This window comes from Capricornis sumatraensis, chromosome 7 (assembly GCF_032405125.1).
Source record: "Capricornis sumatraensis isolate serow.1 chromosome 7, serow.2, whole genome shotgun sequence".
Lineage (NCBI taxonomy): Eukaryota > Metazoa > Chordata > Mammalia > Artiodactyla > Bovidae > Capricornis > Capricornis sumatraensis.
The window spans coordinates 83,613,568-83,639,901 of NC_091075.1; the positions used below are offsets into that span (position 1 = coordinate 83,613,568).

Sequence of the window (26,334 nt, forward strand, 5' to 3'; positions counted from 1 at the left end):
CAGGAGATATTTAAGCTGATAATATGAATGTGAGGGTCATCAGCACTTGGTCACAGCTTGAAGTCAGGTGTAGTTTAAAGCTCCCTGGGAAGGACACAAAATAAAGGTTCCTGAGAAGCACCAATAGCTAAGTTCAGGCAAAGAAATAAAAAGAACTCAGGGACTCTGAGAGTCATCTATTGCTTTAGTTGACTCAAAAAATACAAAAAGTTAAAAGGCACATCATAGTAGAAAATATTAAAAAAATTATACCATACAGTTAACATATCTAGTGTTTTAAAATTTCACTCAGTATTGAGAAGTAAAATAATAAAACAACAAATAAGAAATAGGTACTAATCAAAAATTTACAAATGAAAAAAGTGCTAAATCAATCCTGAGAAATTATCACTAGTGATCAAATGAATAGTAAAAATTAAAAGTGCCATTTGCACTTCTATATTTATGAAAGTTCATTTATTAATTTGCTTATTATAAGACTCCACATTGTTTATAAGGACAATGGTTATTCTCTAATAATGTCTATGTAGCAGAATTAAAATTTACAATGTATGGCCAATGAATCATAATCTAATGAATTGACTTTGTTATTATGATTATATTTCTTAATATACATGGTTGAGAGGAACAAATGAAAAGATAAAAAAAAAAAAAACAGACAGCCAGAATTTTTACAGACAACCTGGCACCATTTCAGACTTCTATATCCTAAATATTGTCATATGCTATGCATTTTCTTGGCACTGACATGTAAATCAATAGTCTGAACACAATTTAAAGAATGCTGCCTCCCCTTCCAATACATAAATCCCAACACTGAGCACTATTATGATAAGGCAGTAATTACCTGGTGGTGACTCTGTTGGGTCCTTTCCATCATGCAGTATCAGGGGTTCATCTTTCACATACATATACCCTTTCTGGGTATGGTTTGTTTTGCTACCTACAGAGCTCTAACTAGTATTTACAGGTTGGAATGCCTGATCCACAAACATGAACTCACACCTAACATATCACGTAACGAGAATATCCACATCATAGTAAAGGATCTGTGGGCTTAACACATACAAGGATATGCTGGTAAATATTTAACAACTTTCTCTTCTTGAGGGGAATTTATAACATTGCTTTGTTGTTGTCGTTCAGTTGCTAAGTCGTATCTGACCCTTTGCAACATCATGAACTGCAGCATGCCAGGCTTCCCTGTCCTTCATTATCTCAAATTCATGTCCATTGAGTCAGTAATGCTATCTAACCATCTCATCCTCTGTCACCTTCTCTTTGGGCCTTCAATCTTTCCCAGAATCTGGGTCTTTTCCAATGAGTCGGCTCTTCACATCGGGTGGCCAAAGTACTGCAGCTTCAGGTTCAGCATCAGTACTTCCAATGAATATTCATGGTTGATTTCCTTAAGCAGCGACTGGTTTGATCTTCTTGCTGTCCAAGGGACTCTTCACCAGTACCACAATTTGAAAACATTAACTCTTCAGTGTTCAGTCTTCTTCATGGTCCAACTTTCATATCCATACATGACTACTGGAGAAACCATAGGCTTGACAATAAGCACCTTTGTTGGCAAAATAATGTCTCTGCTTTGTAATACACTAAGTTTGTCATTGTTTTTCTTGAAAGGAGCAAGCTTTTTTTAAAAGAATTTCATGGCTGCAGTCAGTCTGTAATGATTTTGAAGCCTAAGAAAATAAAATCTGCCACTGTTTTCACTTTTTCCCCTTCTGTTTGTGATGAAGTGATGGTACCAGATGACATGATCTTAGATTTTTGAATGTTGAGTTTTAAGCCAGCTTTTACACTCTCCTCTTTCACCTTCATCCAGAGGCTCTTTAGTTCCTCTTCACTATTGCCATTAGAGTGGTATCATCTACATATCTGAGATTGTTGGTATTTCTCCCTGTAATCTTCACTCTTCACTTCACTTTGTTCAGCCTGGCATTTCACATGATGTCTCTGCATAGAAGTTAAATACGCAGGGTGACAATATACAACCTTGAAATACTCCTTTCCCAATTTTGAACCAGTCAGTTTTTCCAAGTCTGGTTCTAATTGTCATTTCTTGTCCTGAACGCAGATTTCTCAGGAGATAGGTAAGGTGGTCTGATACTTCAACTCTTTAAGAATTTTCCACAGTTTGTTGTGATCCACAACAAAGGCTTTCACACAGTCCATGAAGCAGAAGGTTTGTTTGTTTGTTTTTTTTAACTTTCCTTGCTTTTTCTATGATACAATGGATGCTGGCGATTTGATCTCTGGTTCCTCTGCCCTCTCTAAATCTAGTTTGAACATCTGGTAGTTTTTGGTTCATGTACTGTTGAAGTCTGTATTGAAGAATTTTTAGCCTAACCTTACTAGCATGCAAAATGTGTGCAATTGTCCAGTAGTTTGAATATTCTTTGGCAGTGCCCTTCTTTTGGGTTGAAATGAAAACTGACCTTTTCCAGTCCTGTAACCACTGCTGAGTTTTCCAAATTTTCTAGCATATTGAGTGCAACAATTTAACAGCATCATCTTTTAGGATTTGAAATAGCTCATCTGGAATTCCATCACCTCGACTAGCTTTGTTCATAGTAATGCTTCCTAAGGTCCACTTGACTTCATACTCCAGGATGTGTGGCTCTAGGTGAGTGACCACACAATTGTGGTTAACTGGGTCATTAAGACTATTTTTGTATAGTTCTTCTATGTATTCTTCCCACCTTTTCTTAATCTCTTCTACTTCTGTCAGGTCCATACCATTTCTGTCCTTTATTGAGCCCATCTTTCCATGAAATGTTCCCTCAGTATCTCCCATTTTCTTGAAGTGACCTCTAGTCTTTTTTATTCTATTGTCTTCCTGTTTCTTTGTATTGTTCATTTAAGAAGGCTTTCTTATCTCTCTGTGCTATTCTCTGGAACTTTGCATTCGGTTAGTTATATCTTTCCCTTTCTCCTTTGCCTTTCACTTCTCTTCTTTTCTTGAGCTATTTTAAGCCTCATCAGACAACCACTTTGCCTTTTTGCATTTCTTTTTCTTGGGAATGTTTTGATCACCGCCTCCTGTACAATGTTATGAACTTCCAACCATAGTTCTTCAGGCATTCTGTCTATCAGATCTAATCCTTTGAATCTACTTGTCACTTCCACTGTTTAATTGTAAGGGATTTGATTTAGGTCATACTTGGGTGTTCTTTGGAAGGAATGATGCTAAAGCTGAAACTCCAGTACTTTGGCCACCTCATGCAAAGAGTTGACTCTTTGGAAAAGACTCTGATGCTGGGAGGGATTCCGGGCAGGAGGAGAAGGGGACGACAGAGGATGAGATGGCTGGATGGTATCACCGACTCGATGGACTTGAGTTTGAGTGAACTCCGGGAGATGGTGATGGACAGGGAGGCCTGGTGTGCTGCAATTCATAGGGTCACAAAGAGTCGGACACGACTGAGCGACTGAACTCAGCTGGGACTGGAACTTCACTGTTGCTCAGATAATAAAGAATCTGCCTGCAATGCATACCAGGTTCAGTACCTGGGTCGGGAATGGCAACCCACTCCAGTATTCTTGCCTGGGGATTCCAGGCAAGAGCCTGGACTGAAGAACCTGGCAGGCTACAGTCTGTGGGATCACAAAGAGTCGGACATAATTGAGCGACTAACACTCCAAACTCCTGAATGGCCTAGTGGTTTCCCCTACTTTTTAAAAATTAAGTCTGAATTTTGCATAAGGAGCTCATGATCTGAGCCACAATAAGCTGCAGGTCTTGTTTTTACTGACTGTATAGAGCTTCTCCATCTTTGCCTGCAAAGAATATAATGAATCAAATATTTTCGTACTTATCTGATATAAACACTCCCTCTATGTCAGCTGCAAGCTACCAACACAATCTCATTCAGGTGGAAATGTTCTGAAAATTCTCTGTTATGTGCTGGTTCCAGTAACCACTATACACAGTTCATTATCCAGAAGCAACAAACCTCACAGAATGCTGGAAGACTTTTAAAGGCACCACTGAAGCACAAACATGGAGGCAACATTTTGATAGGATTAGGTGTCACTCTTCGGGATGCAGTTTTATGTATTGAATCAGAAATTTCTACATTGTTCTTTATTCCCAGTGACTCTCGTCAGGTGACAACAGGTTATAGATGTGACCCAGGGCACTCTGCACTACCTGTGACCAGGTATAAGCACAAGAGAAGAGGTGTCTTTCACCATGATGGCCAAGGTTATTGATACTGAAGAGCAGGAAGTATTTGAACTGCTTTCACACAGTTGGGGCAAGGAGAAATTTGTGTGGACCCGAGGTAAAACTCTAAGGGGCTCTCTTGTTACTTCTTTATAACAACTGTGAACAGAAAATGCTTACCTCCAAGAATGAAAGATTGATTCAGCCTACCAGTTAAACCACCATGATTTGCCAGGTTGTTGGTGATGGGAAGTCAGAATGGATGCTGGAGGAGGGAGAGGTTAAGAACTATATGAGGTCCTGAGATCAGCTGAGGGGCTACAGTTTGGTTCATAATTGGCCTTTTCTGAATTTTCCTTCAGAAAGAAAAGCATACAGAATCATGGAACAGATGCTTCTGGAACTTGTGTGGAAAAGTTGCTTTGTGTTGCAAAAAAAGTGGAGCATGGCAACCACAAAAATCTGTCTCACATATCTTCATCTGCAGGCATGGTAACTGACCTATAGATCTTAACCCTAACACCTCTAAAATTCATCATCATGTTCATACCAAGGCCATGGTTTGTATAGATTGAAAGTGAAAGTTGCTCAGTCATGTTTGACTCTTTGTGATCCCTTGGATTATACAGTCCACGGAATTCTCTAGGCCAGAATACTGGAGTGGCTTTCCCTTCTCCAGGGGCTCTTCCTAACCCAGGGATTGAACCCAGGTCTCCCGCATTACAGGCAGATTTTACCAGATGAGCCACAAGGGAAGCCCAAGAATACTGGAATGGGGAGTGTATCCCTTCTCCAACAGATCTTCCTGACCCAGGATTCAAACCAGCGTCTCCTGCATTGCAGGTGGATTTTTTTTTTTTTTTTTTTTTACCAACTGAGCTATCAGGAAAGCCCTTGTATAGATTACTCCCAGTCAATTACTGAACATGGTACTGATAAGATAGACACATTCCTATGAGACTCCTACAACAGCCGATGTTGGCTTGGGGACTCCTTGGCAGCCTTAGCAACCTCTCTTAGAAGTACACTTTGGTCCCAGATGCTGGCCTGCACCATCCTTCATCTTATCTCTATCTGGAACCAGATTTGCATCACAGTCTGACATCTCTCCCAGCTTCCTCTCATCCCTTCCTCTTTTTCCTCACAAGCATTCCCTTTAATAATACAATGTATATGGAATTCCCTCTTGACATAGGCTTTTTGGAGGATCTAAACTAGTCCAGGCATTACATCATAGATTGTTGTTGTTCAGTCGTCAAGTTGTCTCTGACTCTTTGCAATCCCATGGACTGTAGCACACCAGGCTTCCCTGTCCCTTACCAACTCCTGGAGTTTGCCCAAGTTTATGTCCACTGAACTAGGGATATCATAGGTATTAATATGTAAAATATATGTATATTATCTGCACTCATTTTTAACACATATCTGCAAAATAAGAATTAATACACATTTTATAAGTGAAACATGTGACATTCCAGAAGGTTAACCACTGCACACATTCACACAAGTAACAAGTGGTTGTGGGAAGACTCACATCTAAGTCTCTCCAGCATGCAATTATGTAGACCTTTCTATCTAAGCACTGAGTTACTCTACTGAAATGAGAAATTATTACCTCCCCAGAAAATAATTTGGGACAGGTATGGATATTACTGGGACATCCCTGGTGGCTCAGACGGTAAAGCGTCTGCTATAACGCGGGAGACCCAAGTTCAATCCCTGGGTCAGGAAAAGTCAGACTTCTTCCACCATAAGAAAAAAATTAATATCTAGAATTAAAATGAGCTATTTTGAAAGATAGTGCATTCTTCATCACAGGAGATGTGAAAGTTTAGGCTGGATAAGTGAGTGGTAGGAAATTGGTAGGGAAACTTCAAGCATCAGCATGAGCTCTGAAGAACTAGGTTCTACATAGACTGTGAATGCTTATGTTGCTTGGTATTTACTTGAACCTTCACAGATAAGTCCTTGATAGATACGAAGCTCCTCCAAAGTGACTGAGTTTAATAATACATTCCTGGAAATTATCTCAAATGCCATAGAAATAGTTTCATATAGACTAATTTTTTCCCTAGTATTTGTTCCCTGTTTCCAATAGCTATTTAAAAAGTATCAAGTATGCCTTTTTATTCATACATCAATTTTAGAGAATTCCAGAGATTAGAAAGATCTTAGAAATCTGCTCAAGTCCATTTCCTTTATAATCACTGAAGCTGACCAAGAGTTATCGAATCAAAGATTATTCTATTCTTTCAATTTAAGATTTTTGTTTTAGTTGTTTTTAAGAAGCAAGGTATAGAAAATTTAGACTGATATTTGTTTATGTCTCACTTTTTCCCAAAGGGTAAGAATTTCCATGAAGTTACCTACCAGTCCCTAACTAATTACTTGCACCCAATGGCAGCATTATCCTTAGACCAATAATCATTTGTCCAGTAGACTCATTGAGACCAAGAATAATTTGCTCAAATCATTGGTAATTTGTTAAATCTTGGTAATTTGGGGTATTTGGGTGAGAACTAAACTCCTAATACTTCAGTTAATTACAATATGCTGTATGTTACCATAAACTGTTCTTTTTTGTTTTGCCATTAAAAACTTCAGCAATGCTGTGTACATATACACACATCATTCTATCCCATCAGGAACTGAAATAAACAAACAAAAAAATTGAAAGAGAAAGGCAGGCACATCTAGTACAAGGTGAGTGCACATCCTTTTGGAGTCAAAGATATTTGCCACCTTAAAGGTATGATTTAGGCTAACAGAAATGGCATTAGAAATCTGAATGAGAGAATAGCATTGGAACATGTATATTACCATATGTAAAATAGATGACCAGTGCAAGTTTGATGCATGAAGCAGGGCACTCAAAGCTGGTGCCCTGGGACAACCAGAGTTTGGGGTGGGGAGGGAGGTGGAAGAGGGGTTCAGGATGGTGGGACAAACGTGCACCCACACCCATGGCTGATTCATGTTGATGTATGGCAAAAAACACCACAATATTTTAAGGCAATTAGCCTCCAATGGTGCACGGGGATGATCCGGAGGGATGATGTGGGATGGGAGGTGGGGGGGGGGGTTCATTGGGAGCTCATGTACACCCGTGGCGGATTCATGTCAATGTATGCCAAAACCAATACAGTATTGTAAAATAAAATAAAGTAAAAATAAAATTTAAATTTTAAAAATAAAAAAATAAAAATTAAAAGAAAACTTGAATGCTTAAAAAATTTTAAATGTATTGCTTAAATAAGTTTTTAAAACACTTTATAACTTATGCGCTTAGTATACACCATGTATTCATTTTGTTTTTCAGTCGCTAATTCATGTCCAACTCTTTGCAACCCCATGGATTGCAGTGCTCCAGGATTCCCTGTCCTTCATTAACTCCCTGAGTTTGCTCAGACTCATGTCCATTGAGTTGATGTGGCCATCCAACCATCTCATCCTCTTTTGCCCCCTTCTCCTCTTGCCTTCAATCTCGCCCAGTATCAGGGCCTTTCCCAATGAGTAAAAGAGATTGTCACTAAATATAAAAAATGCAACACATGTCTTCTTATTTTGTTTCTTTTAGGTTCTGAAAAATGTTGACATTTAAAATGTTTGTTGTAAATAAGGAAGCTTCAACTGACAACAGGATATAATCTTAGCTTCCCAAACTTGAATCAGAGTTCAAGGTCTGATATTTACCTAAAATCATATTCATCATCTTAGTTGATTTTTATTATATGTTGTCATGGCTTTTCTCTGTGATGATGGAGGCAATCCTAAATCAAAAGAAACCTACTGCAGCATTCTGTCTCCATGACACAGCAGAAGGGCTCCTCTGAGAGAGTTATATTATTCTGCATGTCTTGGTAATGTAACATTTTCATGGTAGCAAAGCCCTTTTAGGATGAGACAATATCTAGAATGCAGAGATGATAGAAAAGATCATTTAAAACTGACAAATGAGTACTTTTATTTTGCTTTCTGAGAAATATTTTTCAAAAGAAATATTCAGTGATCATGATTTTCAAATACCGTAGATCTGTCATGTTTCTTGGGTATAAATTTTGATAAGAAATTGAGGCATACCAAATGTAATATTTAGCTTGCTGAGAAAATGCAAAACATGTGTTGGACATTCTATTAAAGACAGACATTTTAGAAAGATCTTTAATTGTATAGTAATTTTCTGTAGGTTCTTAGAAAACCCAACCAAAGCCAAAATATTAGCTTTTATTTTTATTGTGTTCTGGAAATATTACATTAGCACTTCCTTGTATCTTTGAAATAGTTTTAAAGTCATCTGAAAAACTATCAAGACTCTCTGATGGCTGGAACAGGAAAAGTATTCATTCCCAATCCTTCACACCTCTTTGTTTCTATCTCCTTTTACATGTAAATTTAGTTTGTCCATTCACAATAAGCTGATTATGGGAACTGGACTGATCCTCTGGTTATGGGATTGGACAATGGAATGTGCAGGCTGAAGTGCAATTGGGTTTATTCTCACCCTTCAGTCACACGGCAAATGAGCTCATATCTAGGCTAACCTGCTGGTCTCTGATAGAAGATGAGGGGCATGTGGAACAGAGCCAAGGTGTACCAGTATATATCAACCAGTCCACATGAGCATGAGCAAGCCCGGTCCCGATTAGCAGAAACACATATGAGCTTTCACTTAACATTATATTCTACTTTGATTTATCATATTTGTGACAGATAAAGTTATGTCAGGCAGAATGGTCAATAATATGGATAATAATGCTACATATATTATACACATAGTTCAGTACAGTTCAGTTGCTCAGTCGTGTCCAACTCTTTGTGACCCCATGAACTGCAGCACTCCAGGCCTCCCTGTCCATCACCAACTCATGGAGTCCACCCAAACCCATGTCCATCGAGTCAGTGATGCCATCCAACCACCTCATCCTCTGTCATCCCATTCTCCTCCTGCCCTCAATCTTTCCCAGCATCAAGGTGTTTTCAAATGAGTCAGCTCTTTGCATCAGGTGGCCAAAGTATGGGGGTTTCAGCCTCAGCATCAGGACTGATCTCCTTTAGGATGGACTGGTTGGATCTCCTTGCAGTCAAGGGACTCTTAAGAGTCTTCTCCAACACCACAGTTCAAATGCATCAATTCTTTGCTGCTCAGCTTTCTTTATAGGCCAACTCTCACATCCATACATGACCACTGGAAAACCATAGCGTTGACTAGATGGACCTTTGTTGGCAAAGTAATGTCTCTGCTTTTTAATATGCTGTCTAGGTTGGTCATAACTTTCCTTCCAAGGATTAAGCGTCTTTTAATTTCATGGCTGCAGTCATCATCTGCAGTGATTTTGGAGCCCAGAAAAATAAAGTCTGACACTGTTTCCACTGTTTCCCCATCTATTTGCCATGAAGTGATGGGGCCAGATGCCATTATCTTAATTTTCTGAATGTTGACATGTTTGGGAAGGACTAAAAATAACTTTGAGTGAAAAATCAGAATTAAATATATCTCAAGAGTGAGAAGGAGTTATAACACCAAATAGGGATAAACGTTTTCCTCGAGAGAAGGGAGCAGCCTTACTGGCATGACAGAATGAAATACTTTCACAAAGACTAAAGGAAACAGTGGCATTGAAATGAGCCTTGAGAGAAGTCTGAAGCCAAACCATATGTTTCAAGTTAGCATTAGGCATTTATCTGGAGAGTGTAGCAAATAGCAAAATAGGTCTGGTCTCTGTCTAGACTAGATTAATCCATAGTAATTATTACATACTGAATTGAATATTTTATATTCAATTAGAAGACTGATTCAATTGGAAACAGTGTGGAGGTTAGGTATAAAATTTTGGAGAGCCAAGCTGAAATTTCTGGCATAACTTGTCATATTTTTGTGGCCTAAAGAAAGTCATTTAATCTCTCCATTGTATTAACTGGGAAATGGATAATATCACTCTGATGGATAGCTAGACGTGCAATGATTTCATCACTTTGGCCACAGTCCTGGCCCTAAAATCATAAAGTTGATGACAGTAGATGATATTTTCTCTCAAATTTAGAGAAACATAAAAGTCAGCATCCCTTCTTTGCTTGACTAAGTCAAGCAAACAGGGCACAAAGAAAACTAGTTGTAGCAGCTGTAGATGATAAAAAGAAAGGGAGAATCATGGCCTGGCAGTATGCTTGTGAGAGGCAGGAATCAATCAGCTTAATTTCCTATTGCTATCCAAGAATAATGCTGTTAAATATTTCTTGGGAATCCCAAAGGGAGACCTTGGCTTCTCATCTAGGGTATCTGAAGGAGGCAGGGTGGCTAGGGCAGCACTGAAGAGGGATTCTTTACCAGCTAAGCCAATAGGGAAGCCCAAGAATACTGGAATGGTTAGTCTATCCCTTCTCCAGCAGATCTTCCTGACCCAGGAATTGAATCGTGTTCTCCTGCATTCAGGCGGATTCTTTACCAGCTGAACTACCATGGAAGCCCAGGACAGCCTGCAATAGTATCTAAAAGAGGGGACACTGGTAGAACAACCAACAAGAATGTGCTGTCCTCTGATGAAGCAGACATGTGTGAGGCATCATAAGAGGCTGTGAGGTGGGGAGCAGGCAGTAAGTGTGGGAATTATCGAACATCAGCTGGAATACAAGGATCTCTCAGAGAGGAAGGCAAAAATCTGACAATTCTTCCTTCCCAATCTCGCTACCTGGTGTCAGGCTGACCCTGTCATTATAGAATACACTGTGAAGTGGATGTAGGATTGACTCTGATTTGGACTGGACTTGGATTTTTTTTTATCTGAAGGTGAATCTTAATTACTAGCATGGTACTGCTGATTCACCAAAATGCAGCTGGAGAGCTACAGTACCTGCGCAATAATCCCTAAAGGTGTAGGAGAGGGAGACTTTAGAAAGCATGGATAAAAGAAATAATTGGGGAAAAAAAGAAATGTTTTAAATCATCATGGTGATTTATTGAGCTAAGCTTGTTCATTATACTGTTTTTTTCTACAAAGAAGTAATGAGCCATTAGTTGTTAAATCATTTAAAACAGTATATGGCATACAGTATTGTTTTTGTTTTTGATACAGTAAAGACAATACATAATTTGTTTTCATAATTTAAGTTTTTATAATTGTTTATTTGAATAAAAATATCAAATTTCAATGTAATTCAAAATAGAAAGGGCTGTACTGAATAATAACAATGGAAAATTACAAAGGCAAAGACCAGAGAGTCATGTGTCAAGCGTCATTCTGAACCTGAATAGAAGATTCTTTTCTGGGGTCTTTAATTCCAGGATTCTAAGCTTGAATTATTTCCCCATATGGGAAAAAACCAGCTCTTTTTTTCTTTTTCAAAATTAAACAGACAATATAACTCTTCCTATATTTTTAAATGTAAAGAAACATAGATTATTTCTTTTTATTCTCTAAGAGCATCCACTGTTAAATCAATAACATTCATCCTTTTCATATGGAGTATTAGCTCCTTTTATCAAGCGCATGTCATAAAAACTAGCCTGTCAGTATTCATTCTTTGATGGCTCTTTCTTCCTTTTTGAAAATGATACTGACATGAAATGAGTGAAACATCATGATAGTATAGCTAGAACTGTCCTGGCAAAGGACTAAGCTTTTATATAACAATAACTTGCTTTCCTTTGTGCTAACTTATTTTGAGGTTTTGTATAAAGGATTTTAATAACAACAAAACAGACCAGAGGTTAAGCAAAGAGCATTTCACTTTTTTAAGCACCTGTCATTTTCAGAAATACACATATATATACACATATACATTTGTATGTGTATGTGTGTTTGTGTGTGTGTGTATAAAAATCGCATGACTCAGAGAACTGTATCTCATTTCAAATTTTAAGGGGACTAGTTTTGTACTTACATCTTGGTTGGTCATTTCCCAGTAGGGTCTTTCTCCATAAGATACAACCTCCCACATCACGATTCCATAGCTCCAGACATCACTCGCAGAAGTAAACTTTCGGAAAGCTATAGCTTCTGGGGCAGTCCATCTGATTGGAATTTTGCCTCCCTAAAATCGAAAAAGAATAAAAAAAATTCACACATATTTCAAATGTATCTAGGGATACTTCTGCCTCACTGAAAAGATGTAGAAAGAGATGTAGCATTTTTAAGTGAATCTGTTTGACAGCATGCAGTCTCCTTTCACGTATCTCAAGCCCATAAGCACTTGTAGACTGACTACTAATTGGCTGTCCAGAAGGCTTCTAGTTTAAATTCTGTCTGACTGCTGGAACACATACAGGACCCACATCTCAATTACAGTATCAGGATGGCAACTTTAAGTGGGGAAAGCAGGCAGTAAGGCAAATCAATAAGGTATACTTTCATGACTTGCTAACAGAAAGTAAAGGACTCAAATTCCCAGGGTATCACTTTTTCCTTTAATATAAGGATTGAAAATAGAAATTCTTGATTGCTGAATGCAATCCTGAGAAGTTTCAAAGTTAGTAAGACAAGCATGAAAATCAGATATATTAAAAAAAAAAAACACCTCAGATATACTTTCTCTTGACACTGTGCAATTTCTTTTAGACTTCTATTTTTTATTGTCATACTTCTGTGTGTATTTGATCAAACTGCTTATTTTTAAAAGTAAAAGGCAAGTATCTAAATTAGAGTCAACCAAATTAAAAATTATTAAAATTAGATTATGGGGGAACACTCACAAGGTTATCAAGTTTGGGTTTTTACATGATAAAAACTATGATTTGGTAAGTTTTCTCTTAGTTTACAAAATAGACAATTTTATATCTCACCCATTTCAGTGTAAACTCTTTTCTCTTAAGTTTTAAAAGATGGAAAATCCATGCAATCAAATATTTCATCTATAAGCAAATATACCTTAAAATAGAGACTGAGAGAGAGAAAAATGTGGATTTTAAATATTTTTTTGGAAGAAAATAAAATATGTTTTCCTGTTTTGCATGATGAAAAAAACTTAATTTACCTACTAGAAGAAAATAGGACTTAAATTGTTCTTTATGAACCAAAGTTTCAACACATATGAAGAAACAACAATTTCATGTAATGACTGAAATTTCTGTGAGTTAACGTTACTTTGAATTATTCAAGTTAATTTTGAATTATTTGCTCCTTAAAAACATGATAATACCACTTTAAGAAGACTCTCCTGAAACATACTTTTTAAATAAAATATTCATAGGCAAGATCACATCATTAGGCTACGTGGCATTGAGATGGCCTATATTACTATTATATATTTTATTATATGTATTATTATATATGTATACATACACACGTGTATGCATAATAATATATGTGTTAATATATAAATAATATATGTATACATAAATTCAGTCGTGTCTGACTTATTGTGACTGCATATGGTATAGCAGCCCACCAGACACCTCTGTCCATGGAATTCTCCAGGCAAGAATACTAGAGTGGGTTGCCATTCTCCAAGGGATCTTCCTGATCCAGGGATTGAACCCATGTCTGCATGGCAGCCAGATTATTTACCTTCTGAGCTACTAAGGAAGCCCTTATGATTTCTCTTCAAATTGCAATTTGTTGATTATTTTAAACTTCAGCCTAGAAGTTTTCTCCTGGTCCTCTGACCATCATATTGTATATCAGTATTATCTGAAGTTCCCTCACCGGCTCATCTTTCAGTATATGGGTTTTCCACAAAGTGTAACCATACCCCATTTCAGAGGAGTAAATCTTGAGGGCCTCATCTTTGGCTTCCTTCCCCCTCCTTCTCCACTAGCATGACACATTACACAGACCTTGACAAATTCACTTTATACATTTATTAAAAACTAAGACACCAACATGGAGAAGGAAATGGCAATCCACTCCAGTGTTCTTGCCTGGAGAATCCCAGGGCCGGGGGAGCCTGGTGGGCTGCTGTCTATGGGGTTGCACAGAGTTGGGAACAACTGAAGTGACTTAGCAGCAAGACACCAACCAACCATACTGGGAACAGATTTTTCGATAAACTCAATCTTGTTTAGGCCAAGTTTATTAAGTGTAACTCTAATCCCAGGAGAATCCCTACTTGAGGTTTCACTTAACAGAAATAATGACAATAATAATTAGGTCTAGAATACAGGGAAATCCCACCAATTAGTTTATTGATTTATTAGGCTGACCAACGGAAAGTTTTGTTTGCTTAGGTAAGTTACTCTTGATCTTCAGCATAGTGTAATCCTTAATGATCCATAAATCACAACACAATGAAAAAAAACAGCCTTACAATATAAAATAGACTAAAACAAGTAATTTTAAAAACATTGAATTAAATTAGAAAATGTGAACATTTAGCGTAAGTGATGTCAAAAGTATTCTGTATTAAAACAATAGTTAACCACATTGTATAGTGCAAAAGATATAATGATAAATTCCTGCTTTCCTAAGATGTTTAAACATTGAGGATGTTTTGATGACTTTCAAAAGATTTAGAACAAATTTAGTTTATTATAAGGTATTAAAACTCAAGAAATACAGTACATAGACTGCCCAGGAAATTCTGCTCCATCATTACCCATAGTTTTCTACAGAAAGAACTGTCAATTGTATTACAATGATTCAGGAAGCAATTACTTTGCTGGAAAAGGGTGTTGATTTATGCTCATTTTGACAATATGATTTAGTGACCAATTTTCCATAGAAATGGGCTCAACAGTTTACACAGTATAAAAGAAAAGCAATTAGGCATTAAAATACCTCCAGTAAATCAAAACTTTCTGAAGGAATAGCTCTTTTATTCCCTACCATGTGAATATTTAGAAGGCAGCTTTAGATATGTCTGTATTTGTTTCATACATGAAAAAACTATGGTATAGGGTTTGTGCTAGAAGGACTGATGCTGAAGCTGAAACTCCAATACTTTGGCCACCTCATGCGAAAAGTTGACTCATTGGAAAAGACCCTGATGCTGGGAGGGGTTGGGGGCAGGAGGAGAAGGGGACGACAGAGGATGAGATGGTTGGATGGCATCACTGACTCGATGGACATGAGTTTGGGTGAACTCTGGGAGTTGGTGATGGACAGGGAGGCCTGGTATGCTGCGATTCATGAGGTCGCAAAGAATCAGAAACGACTGAGCGACTGAACTGACTGACCGACTGACTGAAATGCTATACATGTTTATATATTCACATACAAAGCATATTAATATATTCAGATATGTAATATGAGCACATATTACATGCATACATATATTATATGTTAATATATGTATATATTTATTACTTTTAATACAGGATATTCTTTAACTTTTACATTTAATACTCTATATGATTTTTATCAGTTGTATCCACTCTGAACCAAAACTTTTTAAGTAACTGTAGAGAAAAATAAACAGTTAAGACTCATTACATGAATACTTAGCTTATCTAAGTTTAATATTTGAATTTTCTGACATCTAACGAAGAAATTATTTGGACTTTTTAATCCACCCTCTCTGTTTCTTCCCTCCTTCTTCCTATATTGGAGGAACTTCTTTTTCTTTTGGCCATTTCTTTTAAAATCTTTAAATATTCAATGTCTCCAGTGTAGTATTTCAGAAGGCATTCTGTTAGATCTTACCCTTGTGGTGTAGGCTGCCTCAGGATCATCTTCCAGTACCCTGGAAAGCCCAAAGTCAGACACTTTGCACACAAGGTTACTGTTGATTAAGATGTTTCTGGCAGCAAGGTCTCTATGCACGTAGCCCATGTCGGAAAGGTATTTCATTCCTGCAGCGATGCCTCTCAGCATGCCAACCAGCTGGATCACAGTGAACTGCCCATCATTTTTCTGTAAAGATTATACAGAAATATTAGTCCTGCAATACCTATCACTGGGGAAAGATATATAAGGATCTTCCTTCAATCCTTAAATTAATACATACTACTACCAAATTCACATTGCAGTTTCTATGTGAAGGAGAATGGAAAAAATTAAGCAATAGACAATAAACCTGAAAACTGCATCAGTTACCAAGTGTATACAAAGTGTCCTCTACTTGGTGAAAGCAGATGAAGGCTTTGAAAACCCTCGATCAAAATCTTATGTATTGCTACTCTTTTCTGCATTGTGATTCCTTTCTTAGTCATTAGAAGAGTGGTTTCATCACTCCAATTTAGTGCCTGCCTTGGGTTAGCACTGCACATTTTAGAAGTGATTTAAAAGAAGCTGTTTGGATAGGCATATTGCAGTAAAGAAATGGCTAGAGGAAATAAGTGAGATTCTGCAGTAGCAGATGAGGGAAGGAGGGACTGAGCAATAACCAGGAGAATGTTAGTATTTCTGGGAGGCTTGCATGCACTGGATTTGGTGCAGACACACCGAATAAGGGTCAACTGATGCTTATTTTGAAAAAAAGGAATGATGTGACCTTAAGGGGCTGATAAACTTAAATATATGTACAAGAAATTTGGCAGCAGAGTCTGGTAGAGGCTGGAGACTGGAAGAGAAGTTTGCCATACCATTGGACCCCTGTCATATTCTTATGATGGTAACTAATGCCACTGTTGCTTCACTTTTCTAATCAATGACAGCTGTTGCCATTTGAAAATGAAAGGTTGCCAGTCTACAGGTTTAATCAAGCCTGCAAACATGTTACATTGTTCAGTACATACTATACTAATAAAATGAGTAGCCAACCTTTAATATTTGGAAACTTGCATAGTAAATTCTTTTCCTAAAACCCAGAAGATCTAACAACATTGACTACCATCTATTATCACACAATGATTCTTCAAATACAGAAGTACAAGTAGTGGCTGGCCTGCAGGGGAGTTATAAGTCTGTTTGACTCTTTCATTAGTATATGACTTTCACGGATTTTATAGACATTTTCCCTGTTCTGCCTGATATTACGTATTTTGAGAGAGTTAAATATATTCTTTTTAAAAATTTTTTCATTGTAATTGATTTACAATCTTGTATTAGTTTCAGGTGTAAAGTGAACCAGTTATACATATACATATATCTACCCTTTTTTAGATTCTTTTCCCAATAGGCCAATACAGAGTATTGAGTAGAGTTTTCTGTTCCATACAGTAGATATTCATTAGTTATCTATTTTATATATAATAGCATCTATATCATCAATTTCAATCTGAAAATTTATCCCCCTTCCCCTCGACTGGTGACCATAAGTTTGTTTTCTACATCTGTGACACTATTTCTGTTTTGTAAACAAGCTCATTTGTACCATTTTTTATATTCCACATATAAGCAATACCATATAATATTTGTATTTCTCTGTTTAACTTACTTTAGAGAAAGTTAAATACTTATAGAAGATTCTCTTTTTTTTCCTTTCCTTCATTCCTATCCTCCTTCCTTCCTTCCCTCCTTTATGGTTTTTTGGGGAGGCACATTAACATACATTAAATAAAACCCTAGAGACATGTAATTTGGATTTGTATAAGTTTCAAGCCAATTTTCAAGCCAACACTAATTTTTGGAGTATAATTATCCTGACTCCAGATATTTCTATTTAAAATTTAGCTTTAAGGTGACTGGATTTCTCCTTCAACATCACAGTCAGTATATAAATAACACTTCCAATGGTTGCCATTTATATAAAATCTTACCTTTAAAAATGTATCTAAAGAGCCATTTTCCATGTACTCTGTAACGATCATCACCGGTTTACCTGAAAAGAGCACAGTGGTATAAACTGCTGCTTTTTTATTTTGTAGTCTTATCTAGGAAAACTTTGCATGCTATGTCGCTTTTTTCATGTCCAGCTCTTTTGCATCCCTATAGCTCACCAGGCTCCTCTCTCCATGAGATTCTCCAGGCAAGAATACTGGACTGGATTGCCATGCCCTCCTCCAAGGGATCTTCCCGACCTAGGGATCAAACTTATGTATCTTGTGTCCACCGGAGTTGGCAGGCAAGTTCTTTACCAGTAGTACCACCTTTACCTGGAAGTTTTTATTATTGTGTGCAAATTATATATATAAAACAGTCCTCTTTGAGTAGCGGGTAAATTCCTGGCATGATGATATCTTAGTATATACTAAATGGGGTCAGTGAGAAGATAGTATCACAAGAATGATAAAGATTGACATTTAAGATATTAAAAAAAAATTCAATATCAAAGTCCATTTATGTAGAAAATGAGTTTAAGGATGAATTTCATTTTAATAGAGGTAATGATATGAAGTGCCAAACAACAATATCCAGCAAACACATTCATCTTTCCCAGAAGTTAGTTCAGTCGCTCAGTTGCCGACTCTTTGCAACCCCATGAACTGAAGCATGCCAACCTTCCCTGTCCACCACCAACTCTCAGAGTTTACCCAAACTCATGTCCAGTGAGTTGGTTATGCCATGTAACCATCTCATTCTTTGTCATCCCCTTTTTCTCCTGCCTTCAATATTTCCCAACATCAGGGTCTTTTCAAATGAAGTGGCCAAAGTATGGGGGTTTCAGCCTCAATATCAGTCCTTCCAATAAACGCCCAGGTCTGATCTCATTTAGGATGGACTGGTTGGATCTCCTTGCAGTCCAAGGGACTCTCAAGAGTATTCTCCAACACCACAGTTCAAAAGCAGCAATTCTTCGGAGCTCAGCTTTCTTTATAGTCCAACTTTCACATCCATACATGAGTACTGGAAAAACCATAGCCTTGACTAGATAGACCTTTGTTGACAAAGTTATGTCTCTGCTTTTCAATATGCTGTCTAGATTGGTCATAACTTTCCTTCCAAGGAGTAAGTGTCTTTTAATTTCATGGCAGCAATCACCATCTGCAGTGATTTTGGAGCCCAGAAAAATAAAGTCTGACACTGTTTCCCCATCTATTTGCCATAAAGTGATGGGACTGGATGCCATGATCTTAGTTTTCTCAATGTTGAGCTTTAAGCCGATTTTTCCACTCTCCTCTTTCACCTTCATCAAGAGGCACTTTAGTTCTTCTTCACTTTTTGCCATAAGGGTGGTGTCATCTGCATACTGAGGTTATTGATATTTCTCCCAGCAATCTTGATTCCAGCCTGTGCTTCCTCCAGCCCAGCATTTCTCATGATGTACTCTGCATAGAAGTTAAATAAACAGGGTGATAATATACAGCCTTAACATACTCCTTTTCCTATTTGGAACCAGTTGTTGTTCCATGTCCAGTTCTAACTGTTGCTTCTTGGCCTGCATATAGGTTTCTTAAGAGGCAGGTAAGGTGGTCTGGTATTCCCATCTCTTTCAGAATTTTCCAGTTTGTTGTGATCCACATGGTCAAAGGCTTTGGCATGGTGAATAAAGTAGAAATAGATGTTTTTCTGGAACTCTCTTGCTTTTTCTATGATCCATCAGATGTTGGCAATTTGGAACCAGTCTGCTGTTCCATGTCCGGTTCTAACTGTTGCTTCCTGACCTGCATACAGATTTCTCAAGAGTTCTAAATAAAAACTTTCATCCAGTCTAACTTCCCTACTGATGATCCCTGGAATGTATGTTGCATTTTCCCAACTTTATTTCCATGTTCTTATAATACGTTTACTTTTGGCTACCTCTCTTTTCCTTCTATGCCACATACCTACAGTCTCTATCAATCCAAATTTTTCCATCCCTCAAAACCCTGTTCTAGTTCTTCTTGCTATCTGGAAACATCTCTTGTAATCATTGTTCTGATGGATGAGGTCCTCCTCTTTTCACATCTGATATAAAACTGTAGCTGGACAGACTCTGAAGCTACACTGCTTGGCTTTGTATCCCAGATAAATCAATTACTATCATATGATCTTAAGCAAATCAGTTCTCATCTGTGTACCTCAGTTTTCTCACCTCCAAAATGGGGACACTAATGGCACCTGCCTCACAGAGTTATTGTGAGTATCCCCTAAGTCATATTGCTAATCCAATATGTGCCCATCACTTAGAATTTAAATTTACTATATATCATTATTTTATAAACTTTATCAACTTTGTGCATAAATGTCATTGCTAGATGTAATTTGACCAAGAGAGTAGATCACATTTTACCCTCATAAAATTATGGCATTTTGTGTGTAATATGTCTGTGATATAAGATGAAAAATATAAGATCAAAAATATTTGCTATATGAAAAAATACCTAAAACAAGGTTGCTAGTTTTATCACTACACATTAACCTCATTATATTTTAAAACATGCCCCTTTATTATTTAATAAATGTATGCTATATATAGTTTTAGTGCTAAGTTATACTGAGGTTAAGTGGGAAAAGATCTTATGGTAGAAAAATTCGTCTTATATGTCTATTAGTTAACTTTTTATATAATAAGGGAAATGGGGCCTATCAATTATGAAAATGTACTATAATTAACTTAATGGCATTTTCCAGAAAGGTACCTGTATTTTACTTGAGAAGTGATTCATTCAGGTCACAGAATTAGAACTTTTAAATTTATTCAATCAACATTACCTTGAAGCACAAACCGATATAAAAAGATAATTACATACAAAAAAGAAACAACTAGGAAGAAAAAGGAGTTTTCATTCAAAAATCACTTAACACTCACTATTTAGTGTAATACGGTATACGTGCATGTACTAAGTCAGTTCAGTCGTATCTGACTTCTTGTGACACTATGGACTGAGGCCTCTCAGTCTCCTCGGTCCATGGGATTCTCCAGGCAATGATACTGGAGTGGGTTGCTGTGCCCTCCTCCAGAGTATCTTCCCGACTTTGGGATCGAACATGTTTCTCCTGCATTGCAGGTGGTTTCTTTACCACTGAGCCACCAGTAGTTCATTCTAATTTCTTACTCAGATAATTATGTTCTGTTAAAACACTTCAGAATACTATTCTTTGAATGGAATGTAACAAGTAATACTATAAAGGCAGATTGATTTCTCTCCTCCTCTTTAAAGTTTTGTAAAAGTTATAAAAAAGAGTTTGCCTAAAATAATTTATCATATATTTGTAGTATACCTATGTTAGGTAAAACATCCCATATGTAGAAAATATGTATTAGAGATGTCATTTGACTTGAACTTTGAAAGTGTAACCTTTGTAACAAAAGGTGACAGGGACTTCAGGAAGAAGAGGTAGCTTGTATTTTGTCATGAAAGAGCTTGTCAACTTCAAACATGGCTAGAGGCCTGGATTTTCCTTTATAATTCAGGTAGTGACAGGAGATGAGTTGGGGAACACCAATTTTTTAAATGACTGGAAATACAATACCAGAAAAACAAAAAAACAAAAAAATGAGTGACTCACGTTGTATTTGTAAATGGCCATGACAATAAACAAACAAAAAAGATTATAAATGCTTTTTCTCCTTAGGATTACTGTAATCTAAGCTCATGAATTGAGATATGCTCCCAGATTCAGTTCAGTTCAGTTTAAGTTGCTCAGTCGTGTCTGACTCTTCATGACCCCATGGACCACAGCCCGCCAGGCCTCCCTGTCCATTACTAACTCCTGGAGTCTACTCAAACTCATCTCCATTGAGTTGGAGATGCCATCCAACCATCTCGTCCTCTGTCATCCCATTCTCCTCCTGTCTTCAATCTTTCCCAGCATCAGGGTCTTTTCAAATGAGTGTGTTTTTTGCTCCCAGATTAACTTCATTTTAATGGCATTGTCACAACCATTCAATCGACCTCAGACAAACTACTAAATAGACAAAATTCTGCTTTGGGTCTTTTGGTCTCATTCTTATATCCTAGGGCTTATTTCTGACTTTCATTAATGTTGAAACCCCTTTTCTTTCAAAAGTCCAGAATTAAATAATAACTGTTTTGGCACAGGGCCCCACACATCCAAAGTTCCACCAGCCACAATGCAGGAATATTGAAACGTCCTGCTATACCAGAAATCACTCCTTCATCTGTCTGATTTCAGGAATTCAGAAGCACTCGGAGATGAAGCTGAGTAGGGATACAAAAGGGACATGCATGTAACCCTGTCTTCAGCTTTTTATCAAACAGTATGGAAATATTTAAAAAATTTATAGGTATTAGCACCAAAGAGTGTGTACTTACTGAACACCAGCTCTGATCAAACTAGAAAAAGGTCTACGTTTTTAGGAATCAGCCTGGGTTTCCAGGAATCTGCCCTGTGAATCTCTTTGACTTTCATTTACAGAAATCTGCTGAGGGAGTTGTCAGAGTTTAATTGGAATTGGAAGAACTGAATTCTAGCAGATATCCAAGGGATATAGTTGAAGCTTTCCTTCATCAGCACCTCTCAGTCCCTACCATGTGAGCAGATGCCTTGTCCATCAAAGTGAAGACTTTGTTAATATTTACGTTTACCTCCTCTACCCCAAATCTTTTATGATTACAGTACCTCCCCTATATTACCACTACACAAACTTCAGTTTCCTTCTGTTCTTTTTTTCTAGAATTTCTTCTTTGCATCTATCCTCTAATTTTTTAGACCCTCTTCTTACAGTTGTGGGTTAGTATAAATATTTATTACTGCTCTCCCAAGATCTCCTGAGCAGGAGTTGGATAAATCCCTATGTAAAAAATCTCTTTATTAGGCAAATTTGTTCCTTAAATTCAATCCAAGTTCACTGAGCTTAGATGAAAGAATTCACAATCTAAAGAGAATGAACTGATCATAAAACTTACTGTTATTAAATAGCATATATTTGGAAACAAAAAAATGGTTACTTTTTTAGGGAGATAGGCACCTGGTGTCTCTCCTATAAGGTTTTTCTGGGGTTCATCACCTAATTTTAAAAGTCAGATACATTATTTATGACAGTGTAGGTTGTATTTTCAATAGCAAAAATGTTATTTGAAAAATATGATAGGGACCTAAAATGCCTTTCATATTTCAGAAAATGCTGCTGCTGCTGCTAAATCACTTCAGATGTGTCCAACTCTGTACGACCCCATAGATGGCAGCCCACCAGGCTCCGCCGTCCCTGGGATTCTCCAGGCAAGAGTACTGGAGTGGCTTGCGATTGCCTTCTCTGTCAGAAAATGGGGGGAAAGCAATAAAAATGCATATTTACAAATAAACATGACCTTCTTTTGTTGACAAGAATAAGAAAATTCACAAACCATCTGATTATTTTTTATGTTTGAGCCATTTTAATGATAATTATATTTAGTTTGGCTTATGTTTTGTCTCAGTTCCTGCTAGCCTGCAAAGATGACATAGCAATAATTAATGTGGCTTACTTTAACCATTGTAAACTCAATAAAATGGTATAAATCATTTTCCATTATACAGCTGAAGTACAGACAAAGAGTAGATTTACCAATAATTTTGAAAGCATATTATAAAATATCAATATAAAAAGAGCTCATAAAGCATGTTAAAACACGATTTTAATCTGAGAGTGGAGTTTTTATATTACTTTATGTTATTTACTAAGGATCCAGTTCAGGCAGAGTCTAAGAAGTAATAGAAACAGTTATTTGAGGAATTTGCCTAGATCATATTTTATCATTCTGTATTGATATTCATAAAACAGCTACAGTTTATTGATTTATTGAGTACCCACTTCTTACAAGTCATGATATTAATTTTAACTGTCATCAAGATTCTGTAACCCTGATATTACAAATGACTCTTTTCAGAGAGAAAAGTGTGGTTTAAAAAGATTCAATATATTACCTGAGTTGATTAGTGAAAGTTATAAAAAACAAAGCTGCGAATCAAATTCAGGTCTACCTGACTATGAAAACTGTTTTCCTTCCCTGCACAATATGATGCCTATAATTTACAAATTTATTTTAAATTTTAAATTTCATTTTAAAACTTAAAAGATAGTCTTTTGTGTTATATTAAGTTTGATAATAATGACTGTGCCACATCATCCAGCTCATACATTAATGGTAGATCCAGTGGGAATTCAGTTGCTCTCAATGAATAACATTCTTACATACGATCATTACTTAATGGATGCTCTAAGCATTCAGAAGTGTTCAATAGTGAAGTGGATAGGTCTTAGGTTCTATAATACTTATGTGAAGAATCTAAAGTGTTCAAACCCATAGAAAAATAAAGCAGAATGGTGGCTGCCAGTGCCTTGGGAAGGGAAAAGAGGGATTTCTGTTTCCTGGGTATGTAGTTTCAGTTACGTGAGACAAGAAGTTTCTAGAAATCAGCCATACCACATTGTGCTTACAATGAACAAAACTGCACTGTGTAATCTGCACCTAAAATTTTAATAGGGTAGATATCATGATATGTGGGTTTCTCTTGCCACAATAAAACAAAACTTCATCTGCTGCCTTACTGATGTTTTTTTGTTGCTCATGTCCAACAAAATTCAAGAAAGGAGAGAACACATCATTTCCGGTAAAGCACTCTTTTCATAAGCTATCTCAAAATTAGGTTAAACAAACTTTGGGGAATGTTAACTTAGCCCTTGTTTTTCAGAGCATGGCCCTTGACAAATGGCATAGCTATCACCCAAGAGAGAGCTTGTTATAAATGCAAAATCTCAGATCCCAAACCTATCTATGTAAACAGATTCTGCATTGTAGCAATATCTTCAGAGGCACATTATATTTTGAGAAACACTGAAACAGGCCACATAACAAGAGTTGTAGCTAAATCTGGGCTTATTCTTTTATTTGCATTGATACTAATCTGCTTTTCTGAAACCACGAGTGTATCAGGAAACACGTGGTACCACTTAAGAACATAAGGGAGCATTTAATTTAGAAACATCATAATTCACTGGAAAACAGCTGTCACTTGGCTTCTCTTAGAAACATTTTACAAGATTTGTAAATAATTAAAAGTAAGCCTATTTTTATAGTGGTGCAGTTGGTAAAGAATCTGCCTGCAATGCAAAAGACAGAGGTTCAATCCTTGGGTAGGGAAAATCCTCTGAAGAAGGAAATGGCAACCCATTCCAGTATTCTTGCATGGAAAATCCCATGGACAGGGGATTCTGGTGGGCTACAGTCCATGGGGTGGCAAAGAGTTGGACACGACTGTCTGAGCATATTATTATATTTCTATATTTGTAGTTTTATTTTGCTATGACATTCTATATATTTGGCTGGTATTCCATTTAGTACATTAATATTTGTAGCTTCTTGAAATTACTTTTATTTTTTATTCCAAGGGAAGCTTGGAATAACAAATATCACGATCCAATTATTAATGGTCAACCAGAAAATGGGATCTTGCGCTTGTAGTAGGAATAGATAATGCTTATTAAGCAGTGGAGTGGGAAGGGAGGAGATAGTATGGGGTAATCAAAACTTAGCAGGGCACTGAGATTATTTTAATTCCATTTATAAAATTATGTAATTTTAATTTTGGGAAAGATTATAAAATCATAAAGCTCTATACCTTACCTGAGATAGGAGCATGGAAAAGCTAAATGTTTCTATTAAGTAGAAATTTCAAGCTTTCCATAATATCCTCTTTTATTTCAGATTGTTTACATTGATATAAACTTTTTCACTAGATACTCATTTATCAAGTTAAAAATGAATTAGAACTTCTCTGACATTAGTGAAGGTGGATAATTACTTGTGAACTCAGAGATTATCAACTGTGCACAGGAGCTGGGGAATCTAAATTAAAATTGTGACAGCTTTCTTTTATTAATAACGAAATTGACTTTAAATCACAAAGTTTGATTTACTAATAGTCAATCCTTGAGCCAGGAAATCTCTCTTTCTACAGGTATCTATCTTTCTGGTGAGTAAGATTTAGATTTTATCAGAGACAGCTCTTGGAGAAGGAAATGGCAACCCACTCCAGTATTCTTCCCTAGAGAATCCTGTGGACAGAGGAGCCTGGTGGGCTGCTGTCCATAGGGTTGCACAGAGTCAGACACGACTGAAGCAACTTAGCATGCATGCATGCATTGGAGAAGGAAATGGCAACCTACTGCAGTATTCTTGCCTGGAGAATCCCAGGGACAGACGAGCCTGGTGGGCTGTCGTCCATGGGGTCACACAGAGTCGGACACGACTGAAGCAACTTAGCAGCAGCAGCAGCAGAGACAGCACTAATAAATATTTTGTTTATTTATTATACCTCTCTCTATGCCCTCATAATGCAAAACAAGTCTCTGGAGGTAGCATGTTGTAGACAGAAGAACCTGAAAGGCTTGAAACTTGCAAAGAACATTCATGAAAGGACAGGGAATGAATGAGAGGAGTCTGGTAAGAGCTTAATTTGAAGATGTAATAGAATAATATGTCTGGCATCCATTCTACTTCAGTGTTAAATTTGTTTATTTCCATCATGGTTTATCCTGAT

General features: G+C 37.0%; 1 protein-coding gene across 4 annotated transcripts in view; it reads right to left on the reverse strand.

Moving 5' to 3' along the window:
* The window catches only part of EPHA5 (EPH receptor A5), a 412,214-nt gene that overhangs the window by 14,044 nt on the left and 371,836 nt on the right, over nt 1-26,334 (reverse strand). For all 4 annotated transcript variants that reach the window (XM_068975450.1, XM_068975448.1, XM_068975449.1 and 1 more), the window contains 3 exons: nt 17,748-17,809; nt 15,751-15,960; nt 12,056-12,205 (listed from right to left, as the gene is read on the reverse strand). In XM_068975450.1, coding sequence (XP_068831551.1) covers nt 12,056-12,205; nt 15,751-15,960; nt 17,748-17,809 — 422 coding nt within the window. The remainder of the gene's footprint in view (nt 1-12,055; nt 12,206-15,750; nt 15,961-17,747; nt 17,810-26,334) is intronic.